Below are 19,895 nucleotides of genomic sequence, written 5' to 3'. Positions count from 1 at the left end.
CAACAAAACTCTTCAACCCTTAAAAGTAGAGAGATTGAACTGCTATGTACAATCCAGTGTAAGATACAGTGCAGGAACAAACAAAGTGCAAGTTTTGGCATTCACTGTTAGTATTATGTATGAAATAGGGCACATTACTTATTGTTCACCTTCCAATAAGAAAATTATATTAGGTTCATCAGTGTGTGGCATTAGTGGTAGTCCGATAGTCTATGTCATTCAAGTCTGTGATAGAATGTGCCAGACACATTATGTCTGAGTTCTTCCTGTTAATCTTAAAAATTGCAAACATTGAAGGTACAGGGCAACACATTTCTTGCGTAATGCACCAAGCCGAAAGACTCAATAATAGTTAAACAATGGGCCTTTATCTCATGAGTAGTTCTGTCATAATTTACCATAAACCCATAGTCTATGGTACATACTTCCTACATGACACACACTGTATATAACTGGGAGTAACCAAAAATAAAAACCAACCCATAAATTTTTTATTTTTTTCTGAAATATAAACATCATATATTCTTATTATTTCATTGCTAACAAACCTAAAACCACAGCAACACGTGACATGCAAATTGTATGCAAGTCCTCCTAATGAGCATCCATCTATAAAACTGGTCATATTCGAACTGAAGTCATTAAAATATTTCAGTTATCTAAACTTTTCCACAGGGAATACCTATTAATAGTATGTCATAAATGAGTTTGGCAAGGTTTTTTTTTATTATCATTCACTGTCAAAATGTTTGTACAAATTAAAACAAAGGTATAATTTTGTCATTAAAGTATCACTTCTTTTTCAAATCCTTCCCCATGGATAAAGGAAATTCAGCAGTTTAACTTTGCAAATTGGCAACAGCCATCTCAGTCATATGCCAGAAGGAATTTGTGAAGCAGGTCTATCAAAACATCAGGCAACATTGGAAGGAAGAAACACAATCAGAATCAAATGGAAGCTGCTTTTCAAACAGTTTCCAAAGACTTTGACCAATATTTTGTTGTCTCATATGTAGTAAATCATTAATCAAATAAAAAATACAATGTCCTATATTAAATATGATAGATTATGCAGCAGAAAACAGACAATTAGTGGTTGATAAATCAGATTGTACAGAATAATCTTTCTGCTGAATACTGCCAAAACAGAATTTCTTTATTCACAAATTTAAGGGGAGAAATACCTCTCAATATGATGCATCAGTTAACCTGAAAATTGTCTCCTATCAATTCCCCTCCAGACAAAAGCAGCCCCCACTAAGTGGATCAATGACTACATCTTTCAGAATCTACGACAGTGAAGGAAAGTAATGCAGGGTATCCGAAACAGGACGACCTATGTGGGATGTCTGACCTTGTGAGATGCATTCTCCGGGATGTCTGCATGGTGGGAGTGAACAAACGAGTTGTTGGACGGGAGATTGTTGCCACCCTCAGTTGTCTCCCCGCCACTTGCATTGCTTGCCACACGTAACATGTTGGGTGTACTTTTGGCTCCAATACGGTCATCAACTGGAAACACAACCAATGGCATTAATTGTTGGACTCTAATCATGACAGTGATGACATTGCAATATTCCAAATCATTGATCTTCAATGTATCAGTATCGACAACTTTAGTATGTGTGAATGGAGGTATAGCAAAGATGGCACTTTTTGTATTTTATTTTAAACGTTTTCAACCAATGGGAGCTAAAAGCAACAATTAGAATTCAGATTTTATTTATTTTTAAATTTTGAATTTACCCTTGATGGATTAGCAACATATAAAGTTACAAGAACTCAAATCATACAAAACTGAAGTTTCTATTAATTTGTAACTTATACTTGATCAAGTTATTGTTTGTACTATATTACAGCATTAATACTTAACATCAACTGAATAACCCAAACAACAAATAAAAACTACCAATATTAGCGAGGAAAAGTTGTTCATATTTTGACAGAAGTGAAACAAGTGCTAAGCAAAGATATGTAAACATAACATCAAAACATTGTGCCATGAAGATGGTGTATGGTCAGCAATATTTCAACATTTTAGGTTTCAAAACTCCAAACATATTAAATTATATGATATACAAAGAACTGATCACTGCATCAACATTATATTTCTACTGTAGTAGAATCAGATCCAAATCAGATCTGAATTCTGTGACATGCAAGGTGAGGTGAGGTGAGGTGAGGTGAGGTGAGGTGAGGTGAGGTGAGGTGAGGTGAGGTGAGGTGAGGTGAGGTGAGGTGAGGTGAGGTGAGGTGAGGTGAGGTGAGGTGATCTGTGTCCTGTAGATTTCATGTGGGGCCCGCAGTTTCAGATTTGTATGGGTCTTTATGGCCTGCAGTAAATTTTTGCATTGATTTCCTTGTCACAATAAGATGCAGTTTTTTAAATGTGGGTCTGAAGAATTTATTCAGAGACTGCAGCTTCTAAAGTCTGTGGGGGGGGCACGGGTGACCCATTCGTCTAAGGCGCCGCGATTCGCTGTGCAGAGTTGCGTTCCTTGGACAGCCAGAAACCTATGATTGTGGGTTCGAATCCCGGTTCGCCCCGATTATGTTTCTAGTTTTGTCAGCACCATAACCGTGCTCATGGATTTCACCGAAGTGGTAAACCTCCGAGACCTGCATCACTTTGTGCTCCCACATTTAGCTGACACACCGTGATGTAACTGGAATACTGTTAAAAGCGGCATTAAACCCAACTCACTCACTCACTCTAACGTCTGTGGGTCCTGATGGCAGCGAGACAATTTATCGTATTTCAAACACTGGTCGTGGGGCAAACATCCCACACAATAAAAAGACTTACAATAGTTGAACATGAGTGAGTGAGTGAAGGAGTAACATCACTTTAAACATATAATATAATGGTGTGTCAGTGGAATGTGGGCGGAAAGCCCAATGCAGGTCTCAGACATTTACTACTTTGGTGAAACCCACAAGCACGTGTAGGGTACTGACAAACCTGGAAACACAATCACGGTGAACTAGGATGTGAACCTATGATCACAGGTTACCAAAGAGATGCAACTCTGCACAGCCAACTATGGTGCCTTAGACAACTGAGCCACCCGTGCCCCCAGTTGTTACATGATGGTCACAAGATAGTCATGGCCCTTAATTTCCACACTCCATTGGTGAAATTGGATTCATCATAGGGGTCAAGAGTATTTCACTTGTATAGTGACAAACATGCACGTGCGGTTGCTTGTATTAGTCTGGGTGTAAGCTGGTTTTAGAGTGCTAGCCGACCAGTCTACGTTTAATCTCCTTTTTGTCAAGCGTCAGGCAGGAAACGAGTAAACACTAGCTCTTGTATTTCTCACAGGTGTTCATATCCATGAATCACCTGTCTCACAAAAGAAGCTGCATGTGTCCATGTAATTATTTGCACGTGCATAGGTGTTCAAACAGATGAAACCTAAAAGTACCGTATTCGACGGAATAAACACCCCACTCTAATAAGCGCCCACGGCGATATTTGTTAATGTACTGGCTAGTGAACAATCCTAATTAGCACCCCTTCTGATTGATAAATGTACACAAGGCTATTTATTCGTGCATAATATGTTTGTTATATGCACCCTTAATTATGGGCAATTAAGTTCTGGAAAAATATATCTGTCGTTTATAAACATTTCAGCGTAAACCACAAAATTTAGGCTCTTTGAACTCAGTTGTTTTTCACCAAAATAATATTCTAATAAGAGCCCCCTATTTCTAATTTTGAGAGCGCCCTGGGCGCTTATTATATCGAATATGGTATTTCAAACACATTTAGGATACAAACATATTTAGGCACAAAAACGCGTTTGAATAACCGGACAAGAACAAAACACTTTTTACTGCGGAGTTACCAATAAGAGCCCCCATTTCTAATTTTGAGAGAGCCCTGGGCGCTTATTATGTCGAATACGGTATATTCTTTTCTGCCAGTGTCAAAAATAGTTACTAACATGATCTTGAGGTTCAAGTAGGCTACAACTCGAGTATGGTACAATTCTGCATGCTTGAGTGTTCATCTACCTTGAAACAAGGTCAAGGTTAGTAACTATCAAGTACCACCTTTTAACTGTTTCGGGATACTGTTGCGGGGGATCGAACCACCGACCTTCGACTCTCCGGACAGCCGCTCTATCTACTACCATGGAGGCATGAGACATGCAAGAACGGAAGGCAAATGACTACATGCAGGGCCGGATAACAAAGAGCCACCGAACCTGGGTTTCGTTGATCTCCATTAAGTGGCTCACCTCCCTGATGAGCAAGTCCTTTAGGCTCGGAATACTTTTTTCCAATGTCGGCCAGGGAACGGATGATTGGCAGGTGGATTTTGCTGCTAGAGTTGTCATCACGGCGATGACGTTTCTCGTTCTGATGATGATGTCGGCAAAGGATGACATCACGTACCTGGTCCTTTAGTGTTTCCTCTAGTTGTTTTGATGCAATCATATTGTCCAGAATTATATCTACAACAAGGCATCGTCAAATAAAACATTCATAGAAATGTCAGGGAAAACATTTATTTGTTTGTTTGCTGGTTGTTTAAAGCCGCACTCAGCAATATGACAGATACATGACGGCGGTCTGTAAATAATTGAGCCTGGACCAGATAATCCAGTGATTGATATCATGAGCATTTATCCACACATTTGGGATACGATGACATGCATCAACCAAGTCAGTGAGCCTGATCACCTGATCCTGTTAGTTGCTTCTTACAACAAGCATAGTCACCTTTATGGAAAGCATGGGTTGCTGAAGACCTACTTTGACCCATTAGGGGGAAAAAATCAATCAATCAAGGTTACGCCACAGAAAGCAATATTTCCGCCATATAGTAAATAATAGTCTGGGTCAGCAAAACCAGTGGTTGACAGCATGAGCACATTGGATCTCACTTTGACACCACTGATCCCCATTAAGATAGTTCTTACAGCCAGGGTACTGACCATCTGTTCCATCCTGAAATCCCTGAAGAGGCTGCCGTGGAATGAAACACTATCAGTGAGATGACATACAGTAATCTATGTTTTATAACGAACACACTTACAATGAACCGATAGATACAACAAACTGGTTTTGGTCCTGTCTTTTTGCTATATATTTTATCATATTAAATACTTGAAATTTGGGTCCTGTCTTTTTGCTATATATTTTATCACATAAAACACTTGAAATTTTGGTCCTGTCTTTTTGCTATATATTTATCATATAAAACACTCGAAATGCTTATAAGGAACTATGATTATGAGTTCATTTTATCCATAGTTTACTATACATTCACTCCACTGACAACATGGCAGAGACAATGAAGTAACTCACATCCAAAGTGGCTTTAGTATTAGTTCATCATAGAATCTGATACTTTAGTACAAACAGTAACATATAATAGGAAAAAGTTGTGAACAAGGTAATATTAATCAAGGGACATTGGAAATATAGGCCAAGGCAAAAAAAAACACACGCTATGTTTCAGGGCATCAGCGCATCACTTCAAATCCTGCGAGTTTCATAGGCAAAAAATAAATAATTTTCCAAATTTCCAGCGTCATATGAAGCAGACTAAGGTATCCATGCTTGACAACTGACATTCTATGAGAAGAGGTGAGTTCACGGTGTGCCCAGTTTGTTGGTATTCTTGGTGGGGAAAAAACAGAACTTGTCCCTTCCTCATCATTTTTTATTTGTATAAAAAAAAGTAAAAAACGTCTGACCTCCCACCTCAATTTTGAGAAAAATGTGTCCAAGACACAATAATCATTTTAAACGCAGCCCAATACTACCCCATGGAACCCTAATGTGTACAAATCTCTGGGATTTAAAATAAATAGAATGTCTAAAAAAGGGTACAATTCCCCTAAAGATCCATCCATACCATACTTATCCTTGGGTAGAGTATCTGGAACTCTGGTTACTACTACTTTTCATAATTTTAAAGAATGGTTCTCCTGGTTCAGTGATTGTCTAAAGTTGTCTGCAGCTAGTATTTCATTAAAGAATATCCAGGCCTCGCATCCAATTAACAACATTTTTCAACCAATCAGATTGCAGTATTCACTTTGATTTAAACCCATTACCCCTGATCCTGACTACAGAAGTGGAAGCGCCGGAGACCACCTTTCGACTTCCGTTGCCGTGAGACTGAGCCTACCTGTGACCTGGTCGATGTTGACAGCATCCATATCCAGTATGATTGTGCCTGTCATAATACAGCATCGCAGTTCGAACAGCGAGTGTAGAGACAGCGTGGCCACGTGAGGCTTAGACCATCTCTCTCCTCCCTCCTCAACATCCTCCTCAAACTTCACCCATCTGCACAAAAAAAGGTCAACATGTACTGACAGTTGCTTTGCATCTATTCCCACTTTATCCAGTACTGACTTGACTTCATGCATAAAATCATTATATTTTTGTTCAGACATAAAAGTATAACTTTTTGAAATCCAGGAAAGATTTGAGCTTTTTTAAAGAAACCTCTGCTGAAATCATACAAACTGATTAGACGATTTCTAAAGTGTAGTAGATTTATTTGTTGCATGTGAAGATCCAAGATCATAACATGGCGAAAAATACAACATTTATTTACTTTTAACTGTATATTGAATCCACAATAAACTTAATAGATCAATAAATGGTTGGACACTTGGCCGAAAGGTCATTTCCAATATGGCTGCTGCAGAATCTACGCCAAAAAAAATGGCCTTGCGGAAATTATGCTCAGTTCAGCAAAACAGTTGTAGTTACAAGAGAGGATGCAAAATCAGAGAGTTGTATGAGAGTGAGAGAGCTTTATTTAACATAGCTTCAAACAATATATACCAGGGATCTTGAATTTTTTTAGCCAATCAGACAATTGTATTTCCAGCAATCGGACAGTTGCTGGTAGATGTTCATGTATGAATAAAATAATAAAATAAAGTTTCACTTTCGTAACGTATACCATATTTTCTTGAAGATAGTACACACTTCCTTTTTCCATAAAACACCCCACAATCAGTTTTGATGTTTATTCCCCTATCGTGATAATGTCACACGGGAAATACCATGCCAACAAATTACGCAATTTAATCCTATTATTATACTATCTGGTTATAAAAAGTGTTCATTGTATATACAGACTTATATTTGTAATCCATTTTATTAAATTTTTTCCAAATTTCATTCCATATAGTTGACATTAATTTCGGAGAAATCGTGAGTGAAGTAATCAGTAGATTGCACAACTCACCATTATTTACAGCATCAAGGTCAAATTATCGCTATTGAAGCCTTGAAATGAACTTGAGTTAACAGAGAATGGATACATATATCATACATGCCACACTTTGACTCATTAAAAGTCATATTTGTTGTTGTTGTCTATTATATATGCCAAGTACCAGTAACATTATTGCAAGTCTGCAGGAAGTCTTAATGGTGACGGGTCAAATTGTCTCACACGTAAAGAAATATCTGGCAACAGCAATCAGCTGTTCCAAAGTGCTACTCTTATGGTTATTACTATTTCAAATGTATATGGTAAAAGCTGCAACTAAAATAACACAATATTGGAAAATATTATGTCTGATAAAAAATATTTTCAAATAAATTTCTTCCGATCACTTCCGGCTTAGTTTAGGAGAAAATACACACAGTAATATTCATTTCTGCATATAAAACAATGTCTAGCAGAACAGGAAATACAATCTAAAAGGTAAATCATCACGTCTACTGATATTTTATCTAAAATTTCACTTCTTCTTTTTTGACCAATTTAGGTTTGTTAACACCTGAATTCCTTGATCGGATACAAAGTAGTTTTTTTCGATGACAGATTGCGCCTGGTCACCCTTGCCAGTCGTGTCTACATCAATCAGCAACAAAAGCATGTGTCACTCTGGCTGCTTGATATCATTTTGTAACTTTTGAAAGATGACCTCAGTACCCATTGGACAAAAGGAGTTTATTAATAATGTCAGTAACATTACAGCTACATTGCTGCATTTGTAACAAAACTGGAGAAAGATACATCTACGTTTAAACCCAATATTCTCCAAACTTTAAGAAATCAATCATAAGCATTGTTGGAAATTAAACATGAAAGTCAAAGGTCCTTGTCATAACCCTAAAGTTAATGAAAGGGATTGAGGGGGGTCCCTAAGACTCAAGCACTATAGAATCAAACCTCACAGACGCCCCACCACCACCCCAAATTTTGAAAACTGTTCAAAAAGTTATAATTGTTCTCATTTAGAATTTAGAATGAAAATGTAAAATTATCTGTAGCAAATATTGACTTTCTAAAGTAATACAATTTGCTTGATATCATGAATCCAGGATCAATTTCCTCTAATGAAAATCACAAATAGACAGGTTCCATCACAAACTGAATTCAGTGTGTGTCAACATCCCCACATCAGCAGCCACCTGAACACAACCAGTCAACACTGACACACACACTTAACCTACACCTTCCACATTGATATAAATCTTTATCTCAAATGAATTACAAATTTATTTAAAAGATGCAGATCTTTTCTGAGCTGCACTTTTCTAAATCAATATAAAATTTGAATTGATGGAATTTGTATTGATAGAATGTCCAATACTTTTCCTCCAAGTGAGCAAGATTGTCTGACACGTGCCCTTGGAATAAAATTTGCCGGACGAAGACTCACAATCAGAATAACACTCTTTTACCCAAATCAAATTTGTGGGTGCAACAAGACCTAATGCTATTACTATTTGAACAGCAAAGTGCTGCCATCAATATTTCCTCTAATAAATTTTAAAAAATTCTAACACAGGTTTAATGGGTTGATGGATAAAATGTTGTATTACAACTACATCACTGGGGGTGCATGCCAAGCTAAATCGTGCCTCGGCCCCTTTCACATGGAAATCATAGAGTTATGACTGTGGTAACTTATGTTTACAAAGACTAGTGCTACAACCCCTTGTCAGAAGAGTAGCCAACCCAGGGGATGATAGTGTGAGCACCAGTGCAGGTCAGTGTGGTTGCCCACAGCAGTCATTGTGTACTACTACACTTTCAGCCACTGTAATCCCCATCTTAATCAACAAAGACAACAAAAACAATAACAAATGATCTTGTGGAGCACAAACCCACTCAGCTTGTAAAGTCCTGTACACGCCACAATTGCCACATAGGTCACCATCGTACAAACCTGGCAGTTTCCTTCCACTCCATCTCATCGCCATGGAAAAATAGTTCGGCCATCTCGCAGAAGAGATCATGGGCACGATGTTCTTCATCCTCTTCCTCCTCCCCGAGGATGTACTGGACTCGCTGGGCGGGGGGTGTGGCTGTCAGGGGCACAGTGGAAACATTAGTCACAATGAACATGTGAGGCTTCCATAGAAATCTGATGGACAGAGACTAAAAGCTGTTGTACAGGATGAAGTTAGTAGGAACTGTCATACAGAGTGCTCCTCAAACGTTACTTTTATGTCAATGGCAGTTAGCTGTGTATGTTTTGCAATCATTCTTAAATACCATATTGAACCCAGTATAATACAGATCAAGAGTCCAGGAAAGAGATAGAACACCTTTCCATCAAGACTATCCATTAAAACCTTTGAAACATTGGACGTTTCACAAGACAAATGGATATATCGTTAACACAAACACCCATAGGTCATAGCTACAATGAAGAAGTCATTCAAAATATTAAATCAACTGAAAGAGGCAGATTGGTTGTTGTAAAGTTACAGACTCAAGAAAAGGTTAGCCGTTACACTTACATAGAAAGTAAACATTGAACAGTATATAGTAGTCTCTTTCCTGGTTCAACCATTCACAACAATGAGGTTGTAATACTATAAAGTCCAAGTCTCATTTATCAGGGGGCCATATATTCCACAACATTCTGTCACAGTACAACAGTGAACTGGGACGTGCTGGTATCACTGGGACATGATGAACAAAGGTCAAGGACAGCAGCTGATCCAAGGTCAAGGACAACAGGTATCCAAAGTCAAACTTAGCCACAGTTCAAGGAACTGACATATTAATGGAAGTTTGTTTAAGTCACTTTTGAACTCTCGTCTGATACAGGCAAAGTTGGGAAACAAATATTAATTGGGTGTCGCACAGACTGGTTGGAAACACGTCAGAACCACACAAAATTTCAGTGTTTAAAAGGATAAATAAGGAGATAGTTCAAGACATGGGACCAATGATGTCATACATTTCATCAAATCGTTTATTTTATTATTAATTCCGATGAAATAACAAAGGTTTAGATAGAGATAGCAGTCTGTGATGAGAAGTTTTGAGACCCAACTTATACACCTACCAAGTGGGCTATCATGAGCAAAAATAAGAAATTTTACAAGGCTCAGTTTGCAGACAAGTGGCGTTATTCACAGTGAGTGAGTGAGTGAGTGAGTATGGTTTTACGCCGCTTTGAGCAATATTCCAGCAATATCACGGCGGGGGACACCAGAAATGGGCTTCACACATTGTACCCATGTCGGGAATCGAACCCGGGTCTTCGGCGTGGCGAGCGAACGCTTTAACCACTAGGCTACCCGACCGCCCCGCGTAGGTCACAGACTGCCATAGTCAGTCATATTCCAGCTAGAATAAGATAGTCTGAATAATCTGACCTGGTGCAGATAGACCAAGTGCCATAACTGGAGCCATAGTTTTCACAAAATGGGAAATACATCACCGATTATCAGACAGCGAAGTTCAACATGATATTAAAGTCACAACAAATGTGTCAATTAGGACATCTAACAGCATAGAGAATAGATTGCTGAAAGTATATCAAGAATGTTTTTCCACCACCAGAAAATCTGTTATTACACTTCACAAGACATTTATCTGTTATCCATGACAACCACTGGTCGCACAGTATAGCCTTCCCTGTTTATAGATATCAAAGGTTTGTTAATGGTCAAACTGATCACACAGCAACATTCTTAAATTAACATATTGTGTAAAACAATTACTTTCCAAAAGAAATGTACTTAAATGAAACAGCTGAGATGAATACTACTCCTTGATTCTGAGCTGTTCCTTCAGATGCCATGAATACCAGAATAAGCATTCATTTCAGCTTTTTCAAGTCATTACGTTCATATATTGAATTTCCAAAACCCATTTTAAATGGACATACAATCTTGACTGCATCTTGCTGTCCATTAACAAAAGTGATTATGTTAGCCCACAATATGAATATTACAATGTGAAAATACAGGCTGAAACTGACACCATAAAAGTACTTCTTCTAAAATAAATCTATTGACAAAATATCTTAGCAATAGAAATAGAAATGACAGCCTGAACTTTCACAACATATACTTCATGATTTGTTAATACAGCCACGACACTCCTTTCATAACAAGAAAATGCATCTGAAATTTTAAAATGGAATTTTCTAGTTTTAAATCAAGACACAAATCTGAGTTAATATTGTCATTACTTCACAGCTACCCCTATCTGCCGTGAACACAATCACCTGACAGGTATGTATAGACTACATTCCTCCATCTGCCGTGAACACAATCACTTGACAGGTATGTATAGACTGTGTTCCTCCATCTGCCGTGAACACAATCACCTGACAGGTATGTATAGACTACGTTCCTCCATCTGCAGTGAACACAATCCCTTGACAGGTATGTATAGACTACGTTCCTCCATCTGCCGTGAACACAATCACTTGACAGGTATGTATAGACTACGTTCCTCCATCTGCCGTGAACACAATCACTTGACAGGTATGTATAGACTACGTTCCTCCATCTGCCGTGAACACAATCACCTGACAGGTATGTATAGACTACGTTCCTCCATCTGCCGTGAACACAATCACTTGACAGGTATGTATAGACTACGTTCCTCCATCTGCCGTGAACACAATCACCTGACAGGTATGTATAGACTACGTTCCTCCATCTGCCGTGAACACAATCCCTTGACAGGTATGTATAGACTACGTTCCTCCATCTGCCGTGAACACAATCACCTGACAGGTATGTATACACTACGTTCCTCCATCTGCCGTGAACACAATCACCTGACAGGTATGTATAGACTACGTTCCTCCATCTGCCGTGAACACAATCACCTGACAGGTATGTATAGACTGTGTTCCTCCATCTGCCGTGAACACAATCACCTGACAGGTATGTATAGACTGCGTTCCTCCATCTGCCGTGAACACAATCACCTGACAGGTATGTATAGACTGTGTTCCTCCATCTGCCGTGAACAAAATCACCTGACAGGTATGTATAGACTGCGTTCCTCCATCTGCCGTGAACACAATCACTTGACAGGTATGTATAGACTGTGTTCCTCCATCTGCCGTGAACACAATCACCTGACAGGTATGTATAGACTGCGTTCCTCCATCTGCCGTGAACACAATCACCTGACAGGTATGTATAGACTACGTTCCTCCATCTGCCGTGAACACAATCACCTGACAGGTATGTATAGACTGTGTTCCTCCATCTGCCGTGAACACAATCACTTGACAGGTATGTATAGACTGTGTTCCTCCATCTGCCGTGAACACAATCACTTGACAGGTATGTATAGACTGCGTTCCTCCATCTGCCGTGAACACAATCACTTGACAGGTATGTATAGACTACGTTCCTCCATCTGCCGTGAACACAATCCCTTGACAGGTATGTATACACTACGTTCCTCCATCTGCCGTGAACACAATCACCTGACAGGTATGTATAGACTGCGTTCCTCCATCTGCCGTGAACACAATCACCTGACAGGTATGTATAGACTGTGTTCCTCCATCTGCCGTGAACACAATCACTTGACAGGTGTGTATAGACTGCGTTCCTCCATCTGCCGTGAACACAATCCCTTGACAGGTATGTATAGACTGTGTTCCTCCATCTGCCGTGAACACAATCACCTGACAGGTATGTATACACTACGTTCCCCTATCTGCCGTGAACACAATCACCTGACAGGTATGTATAGACTGCGTTCCTCCATCTGCCGTGAACACAATCACCTGACAGGTATGTATAGACTACGTTCCTCCATCTGCCGTGAACACAATCACTTGACAGGTATGTATAGACTACGTTCCTCCATCTGCCGTGAACACAATCACTTGACAGGTATGTATAGACTACGTTCCTCCATCTGCCGTGAACACAATCACTTGACAGGTATGTATAGACTGCGTTCCTCCATCTGCCGTGAACACAATCACCTGACAGGTATGTATAGACTGTGTTCCTCCATCTGCCGTGAACACAATCACTTGACAGGTATGTATAGACTACGTTCCTCCATCTGCCGTGAACACAATCACTTGACAGGTATGTATAGACTACGTTCCTCCATCTGCCGTGAACACAATCACTTGACAGGTATGTATAGACTGTGTTCCTCCATCTGCCGTGAACACAATCACTTGACAGGTATGTATAGACTGTGTTCCTCCATCTGCCGTGAACACAATCACTTGACAGGTATGTATAGACTGTGTTCCTCCATCTGCCGTGAACACAATCACTTGACAGGTATGTATAGACTGTGTTCCTCCATCTGCCGTGAACACAATCACCTGACAGGTATGTATAGACTACGTTCCTCCATCTGCGCTGAACACAATCACCTGACAGGTATGTATAGACTACGTTCCTCCATCTGCGCTGAAAACAATCACTTGACAGGTATGTATAGACTGTGTTCCTCCATCTGCCGTGAACACAATCACTTGACAGGTATGTATACAGTAAGTTCACCTGTGTAAACACATACATATCATGAGCATCCATCCACAGAATACAGGATCGATGACATGCATCAACCAAGTCAGCAAGCCTGACCACCCGATCCCATTAGTCACCTCTTACGACAAGCAAAGTCACCTTTTGTTGCTGAAGACCTATTCTATCCCGGATCTTCACGGGTCGGTTGATGATGATGGTGGAACATAGTGTATACAAACCTGTGAAGTGTTGATGCTGTCTTAATGAGATGATTCTTTCTGCTAATGGGGTTATTGATCAATTCCTATCAAAATATTCAAATGCATTTTCTTCATTATCCCCCATTAATGTTGTTTAAAACTCAACATAAAAGAAAAGAAATAATACAAACTAACACACAACATTGGGTGATACTACTCATACCAAATGAAACTTTTCTCAGCAAAGCTGTGAACAAAATATTACAAACAAATTGAATAACGGGACACCGCATGTTGAAACAACAGCAGCACACTGTTATGGTGGCACCTAAAATGAAGGGAAACACATGTATTCGCAGAACACAATCACATAATTCTACTCCACGGGTTTCAAAATGGTACGCAATATATGTGTTAGCAATGGTATCTGACATTTCAGAAAATTGAACATTAATTATTGAATATTTTTTTCAATAAACATAATCGTTTGGGAAAATGTTTTCAATGCCTTAATAAATTGAAACATTTTATTAGAAATATGATCTAATCAATTACGGATGTTTACAGAATTGTTTATCCACAATTTCAACAAATCCACAAAGTCATTAAAAAAGCAACTGTGTGATTAAGCTGTTACATTATGTAAGCGTTGTGTTACTGCATTTTCTTTCTCAAATCCCTCATCATACAGCTTCACAAACATATCTGTTGTTGCTGTAAGTTACCAAGAGGATCCTTGAGAGAGCACTACCATAGGCATGTGTTAAATATTTAGTGGCTGAAAGTGACTTTAAGCTGTGATAAGCAATAATGCTGAACTTTATCAAGGTTGGAGCAGGCAAACCGGATGCTGAGACTTGGAGACCTCGTCTGCAGTCAGGGTTTGCACATACTCAATAAGATCAGAGCTCCTTAAATGTAAGTGAAAGAGTTCAAAGCTGCTTTAATGAGTATTTGGTTAAATCCCAGCATATCAGCTTAATGTGTGAGGAAAGCCCTAATTGGCGCAAGAAGAAAGATTTGAGAAAATAAGGGAGAATCTGTGATTCAAACCCATAATTACAGGATTGTGGAAAAAGCTGTAAAGAGCAGCAAAATATTTTCATCAAAAGTCCAAAAAGAATACACATTTTGATCATCCAATCCTCATTTTACAAGTATTGGATAATGGCCAAGTTAAACATTTAGGAAATCCTGAAGGAATACAAGAACTATCAGTTTTTCAGGTTTTCAGTTTCCAGATGCTATTCAAGATTCTCTCAAACAAACCAATGCTAAATGATCACTTGTTTTGATGAACATAACAGAATGAACACAAAAAGCAAAATCGTTGTCAAAGAAATCAAAGTTCTACATTGTGTGTTAGGGTTGGGTGAATGTGACAGACAATGCTAGAGTTAACTCCCCTTGAAGACAACAAGTTGAAGGTGAACCATACATTATATATGGATGACAGACTCACACATTTATGAGAAAAAATCAACAAACAACAATTAAATGTGAAGTATTGAAAACACAACACTGTTGATTGATGATGTTAAACTATTTGAAAATTTGAAGAAAAAAACCATGCACACTCAGGACAAGGTATAGAAAATAAATATATATGGGTTAAAACACTGACAAGTCTCTCTATTGCAGCAATAACGACCAAACACAGCCAATAGTCTAACAACCCTTTCAGTTCCTAGATAGGCAAGCCGACTTGCATTAATTTCTTTGATAATGAGCCAAATTTTATCATCATTTGGTTACAGATATATCTTTTCAAACAATTAATAATTCATCATATTTCCAACATCACATCACTAAAACACAAAGCCTAAAAATTGCTCAGTTCTCTTCCATCTTAAACTTCTTCAAGCATTTTCTTTCAATTTCGGCAAAACAACTGTCACATATATATTTTGTTCGAAATGAGAAATTCATTTTGCAATAAAGGACCATCAAAAACTTTTTTTAATACTTGCTAAGCGGCAATACTTACATTAACCCCTAATACCCTGTGTGCCCACTGTGCAATGAATTACAGTCCTCAAAGGGTTAACTACTACTAACACAAGCTCTGTGCTATTTAACGCCACTGTCACAACAGCATATGAAGACAAATCTAGAATCGTTTACGTGCATCAATTACCTGACTTTGTAATGTCATTTTCAACATCAGGTTCTTTTCACAAATGAAAGAAAAGTAAAGCTCATTCAGTAAAATGATAACTGACCAGCAGTGTTAACCCCCTGGATGCCAAAGTTCCATTTACTACTTAAAAACAGATATACAGTTGAGGCTATTTGAATATTTTGGTCTCAGGTGTTCCATAATTGCAAAGTGGAGAATACAAAGGGATTGTTTGAGTGTTTTCACCAGCAGCAATATGACCATACATTTTGTACCGAGTTGAGCCCTTTTTGGTGTCCCCTGCCATGACACGACTGGAATATTGCTAGAAACAGGGTTCACAGGTTTTGGGTCGGTTCGAATCATGTGCATGTTAGGTTGCGGCTTTTGGAATGATGCAGCATGGTCTCAAACTACCAACCGACAGTATATCAACTCCGAGCTGACAAGTCCTTGCTTTGTCCTCTTAGTCTTAATGCCCAGCACCACTGTCTAGGCAAGGTAACAACTCGTACCATCTTTCAAGTCATTTGGTAAGACACGGACAGAGATTTCGACCACCAGGCATACGCACTATCCACTGAATCAAGGACCCCCACTGATCAATAGTGATCAGGTGTAGGGATAGCCTAGCAGTCAAGGCATCACTGATGGATAAAATCATGTAGCCAATTTTCTAGGCCCAGTTTGAACAGGATGGCCAAATTATCTAAGGCACCTCAATTTGCAAAGTGGAGTTGTGTCCCTTTACTGTGCCAGGATGTGCAGATTTGCAGCATTTCTAAGGTGCCTCAATTAGCAGTGTATAGTCATGTCCCTTATAGAAACATGCCTCAAAGATTCTTCTGTGATTTCTTGGGTATTTTGGGAGGTTTGATGTTTGGAGGATAAATCTGTACTATTTACAGAAGTTTGGGACTCAGATTAGGAATAGGGCTGTAATATAATTCTATATCGTCAAAAATGTGGACTGATATGATATGAGACCCTTCATCATATAATACAATCATTATCAGGAAACTGTCAAACTCCAAACTTTCGGAATCTAAACACATCTGTAATCAACAGTCATGTCATAAATAAGGGAATTATTCAGTAAACAGAACGGATCATTTAGAAAATAAAAAATAATTATCTAGAGGGTTTAAACACTTTGACATCCAGCGGATTAAACCCCAAAAATAGACATGTAAATCTATCTCTTTCTTTTAAATGCATAACACCTCTTAGCAGAAACTCCTTACACTGAAACATACAGATCAAGAAGCAGATAAATTCTACAAATTTGAAAATATCTTGACATGAAATTACTGAAGCTCACCTGACTCTTGATATTCAAGATAAACTCCTTTATCTAAAATTCTCCCATTCACATATACATAAAAAAAGTTATTTGTTAATGGCAATCAAGTGAAGATTTTTTTTTCCAACAGGAGTATATAAAAAACACCTTTTCCTGATCTAAATTACTAAATAGCTGACTGAAACAGAAACATCTGCTCAAATTAATTCAGATGATATGCCGGTTCACAAATTCTCAGACATAAGACCCCCAAAATAGATAAAACTTCTGACATCTGGACATCAAAAAGAATCATCTGAAGGATAATATTCCTTTTTACAAGACTTCAGTATTAGCTGAATGTTCACAGATCCCTGCATAAATCATATACTTCGAAACTTAAAATAACACGACTCTATTTCATGACATACCTATCTATCTGTCCCAAATACAAAGGCTATCTCATGCAGTGTAAAAACAAATTACAACTGAGAAAATAACACATTTTCCTGCACTTTTCAGAATATAAAATCATTTGTTTGGTTGTTTTGGTCTAATGAAAAGAAATTCACATCATAAAGTACATAAATCAATCCTAGCCATTTCTCCATGGAGTTCAGTGTGTGTTATAAATGATTTGAACCCCCCAACCAGTGTTCCATTCTGTGTTGTGATTAAGTAAGTACGATGCTGCGGGCTGCCGACAGTGCAAAATTCCAATCAATGTCACTTCAGCTCTGAATTTACTTCTAAAAGGCCGACTGAGGTGTAAATCTATTAATTTTGACAACACAATTGTAACTTACATTATATAAACTACTGGAAGTCTTACATATATGTCACTTGGTATCTTACAAATTTACAAAAAGGAACAGACTTATTCAGATCTTATTTATCTTTAACTGTAACTTTTCTCATATACATGAGAAATGTTATGTATTTTACACACACAAAAAAAACAATGAAAATGTGAGTCCTTGGCAACTAGTTGCATATTGTGGACAGTTTCCAAAGTTACAACATCAAAATGTCCAAGACTGTGGTATAAATTTCTCACAATGCATGAGACTAGCCCCTCGACACACTAGGACACTTACTAACATGTGATGCCCTACCTAAATACCAGTGCAGTGTTGCATCCAGGCTGTGGTTAACATTGGGGAGGCTCTCAGGTAAACACATGTTGGGATGGTGTTGTTTTATCTGTGTTGTGTTGTGTTGTGTTGTGTTGTGTTGTGTTGTGTTGTGGTGTGGTGTGGTGCAGTGTTCTGTTGTGCAGTGTGTTTTGTTGTGCAATGTGTTATGTTGTGCAGTGTGTCCTGTTGTGCAGTGTATGTTCTGTTGTGCAGTGTGTTCTGTTGTGCAGTGTTCTGTTGTGCAGTGTATGTTCTGTTGTGCAGTGTTCTGTTGTGCAGTGTTCTGTTGTGTAATGTGTCCTGTTGTGCAGTGTGTGTTCTGTTGTGCAGTGTGTGTTCTGTTGTGCAGTGTGTGTTCTGTTGTGCAGTGTGTGTTCTGTTGTGCAATGTGTTCTGTTGTGCAATGTGTGTTCTGTTGTGCAATGTGTCCTGTTGTGCAATGTGTGTTCTGTTGTGCAGTGTGTGTTCTGTTGTGCAGTGTGTGTTCTGTTGTGCAGTGTGTGTTCTGTTGTGCAGTGTGTGTTCTGTTGTGCAGTGTGTGTTCTGTTGTGCTGTGTGTTCTGTTGTGCAATGTGTTCTGTTGTGCAATGTGTGTTCTGTTGTGCAATGTGTCCTGTTGTGCAATGTGTCCTGTTGTGCAATGTGTTCTGTTGTGCAGTGTGTTCTGTTGTGCAATGTGTCCTGTTGTGCAGTGTGTCCTGTTGTGCAATGTGTGTTCTGTTGTGCAGTGTGTGTTCTGTTGTGCAATGTGTGTTCTGTTGTGCAATGTGTGTTCAGTTGTGCAGTGTGTTCTGTTGTGCAATGTGTCCTGTTGTGCAATGTGTGTTCTGTTGTGCAGTGTGTGTTCTGTTGTGCAGTGTGTGTTCTGTTGTGCAGTGTGTGTTCTGTTGTGCAGTGTGTGTTCTGTTGTGCTGTGTGTTCTGTTGTGCAATGTGTTCTGTTGTGCAGTGTGTGTTCTGTTGTGCAATGTGTCCTGTTGTGCAGTGTGTCCTGTTGTGCAATGTGACCTGTTGTGCAATGTGTGTTCTGTTGTGCAATGTGTCCTGTTGTGCAATGTGTGTTCTGTTGTGCAGTGTGTGTTCTGTTGTGCAGTGTGTTCTGTTGTGCAATGTGTGTCCTGTTGTGCAATGTGACCTGTTGTGCAATGTGTGACCTGTTGTGCAATGTGTCCTGTTGTGCAATGTGTGTTCTGTTGTGCAGTGTGTGTTCTGTTGTGCAGTGTGTTCTGTTGTGCAATGTGTGTTCTGTTGTGCAATGTGTCCTGTTGTGCAGTGTGTCCTGTTGTGCAATGTGACCTGTTGTGCAATGTGTGTTCTGTTGTGCAGTGTGTCATGTTGTGCAGTGTGTCCTGTTGTGCAGTGTGTCCTGTTGTGCAATGTGTCCTGTTGTGCAATGTGTGTTCTGTTGTGCAGTGTGTTCTGTTGTGCAGTGTGTCATGTTGTGCAGTGTGT

The 19,895-nt window shown here is 38.9% G+C and overlaps 1 protein-coding gene across 14 annotated transcripts in view; it reads right to left on the bottom strand.

Moving 5' to 3' along the window:
* LOC124111374 (sodium bicarbonate cotransporter 3-like) overlaps nt 1-19,895 on the bottom strand; it is a 152,546-nt gene that overhangs the window by 34,060 nt on the left and 98,591 nt on the right. For 9 of the 14 annotated variants that reach the window (XM_046471050.2, XM_046471048.2, XM_046471061.2 and 6 more), the window contains 5 exons: nt 16,045-16,077; nt 9,168-9,306; nt 6,152-6,312; nt 4,218-4,466; nt 1,355-1,512 (listed from right to left, as the gene is read on the bottom strand). In XM_046471050.2, the coding sequence (XP_046327006.1) occupies nt 1,355-1,512; nt 4,218-4,466; nt 6,152-6,312; nt 9,168-9,306; nt 16,045-16,077 (740 nt within the window). The other 5 variants (XM_046471060.2, XM_046471063.2, XM_046471058.2 and 2 more) reach the window with 4 other exon arrangements.

Source organism: Haliotis rufescens, unplaced genomic scaffold, assembly GCF_023055435.1.
Source record: "Haliotis rufescens isolate VD_foot unplaced genomic scaffold, xgHalRufe1.0.p SCAF_4, whole genome shotgun sequence".
Lineage (NCBI taxonomy): Eukaryota > Metazoa > Mollusca > Gastropoda > Lepetellida > Haliotidae > Haliotis > Haliotis rufescens.
The sequence above is the reverse complement of the archived record's forward strand: the minus strand, read 5'-3'. Positions and strand labels throughout refer to the sequence as shown.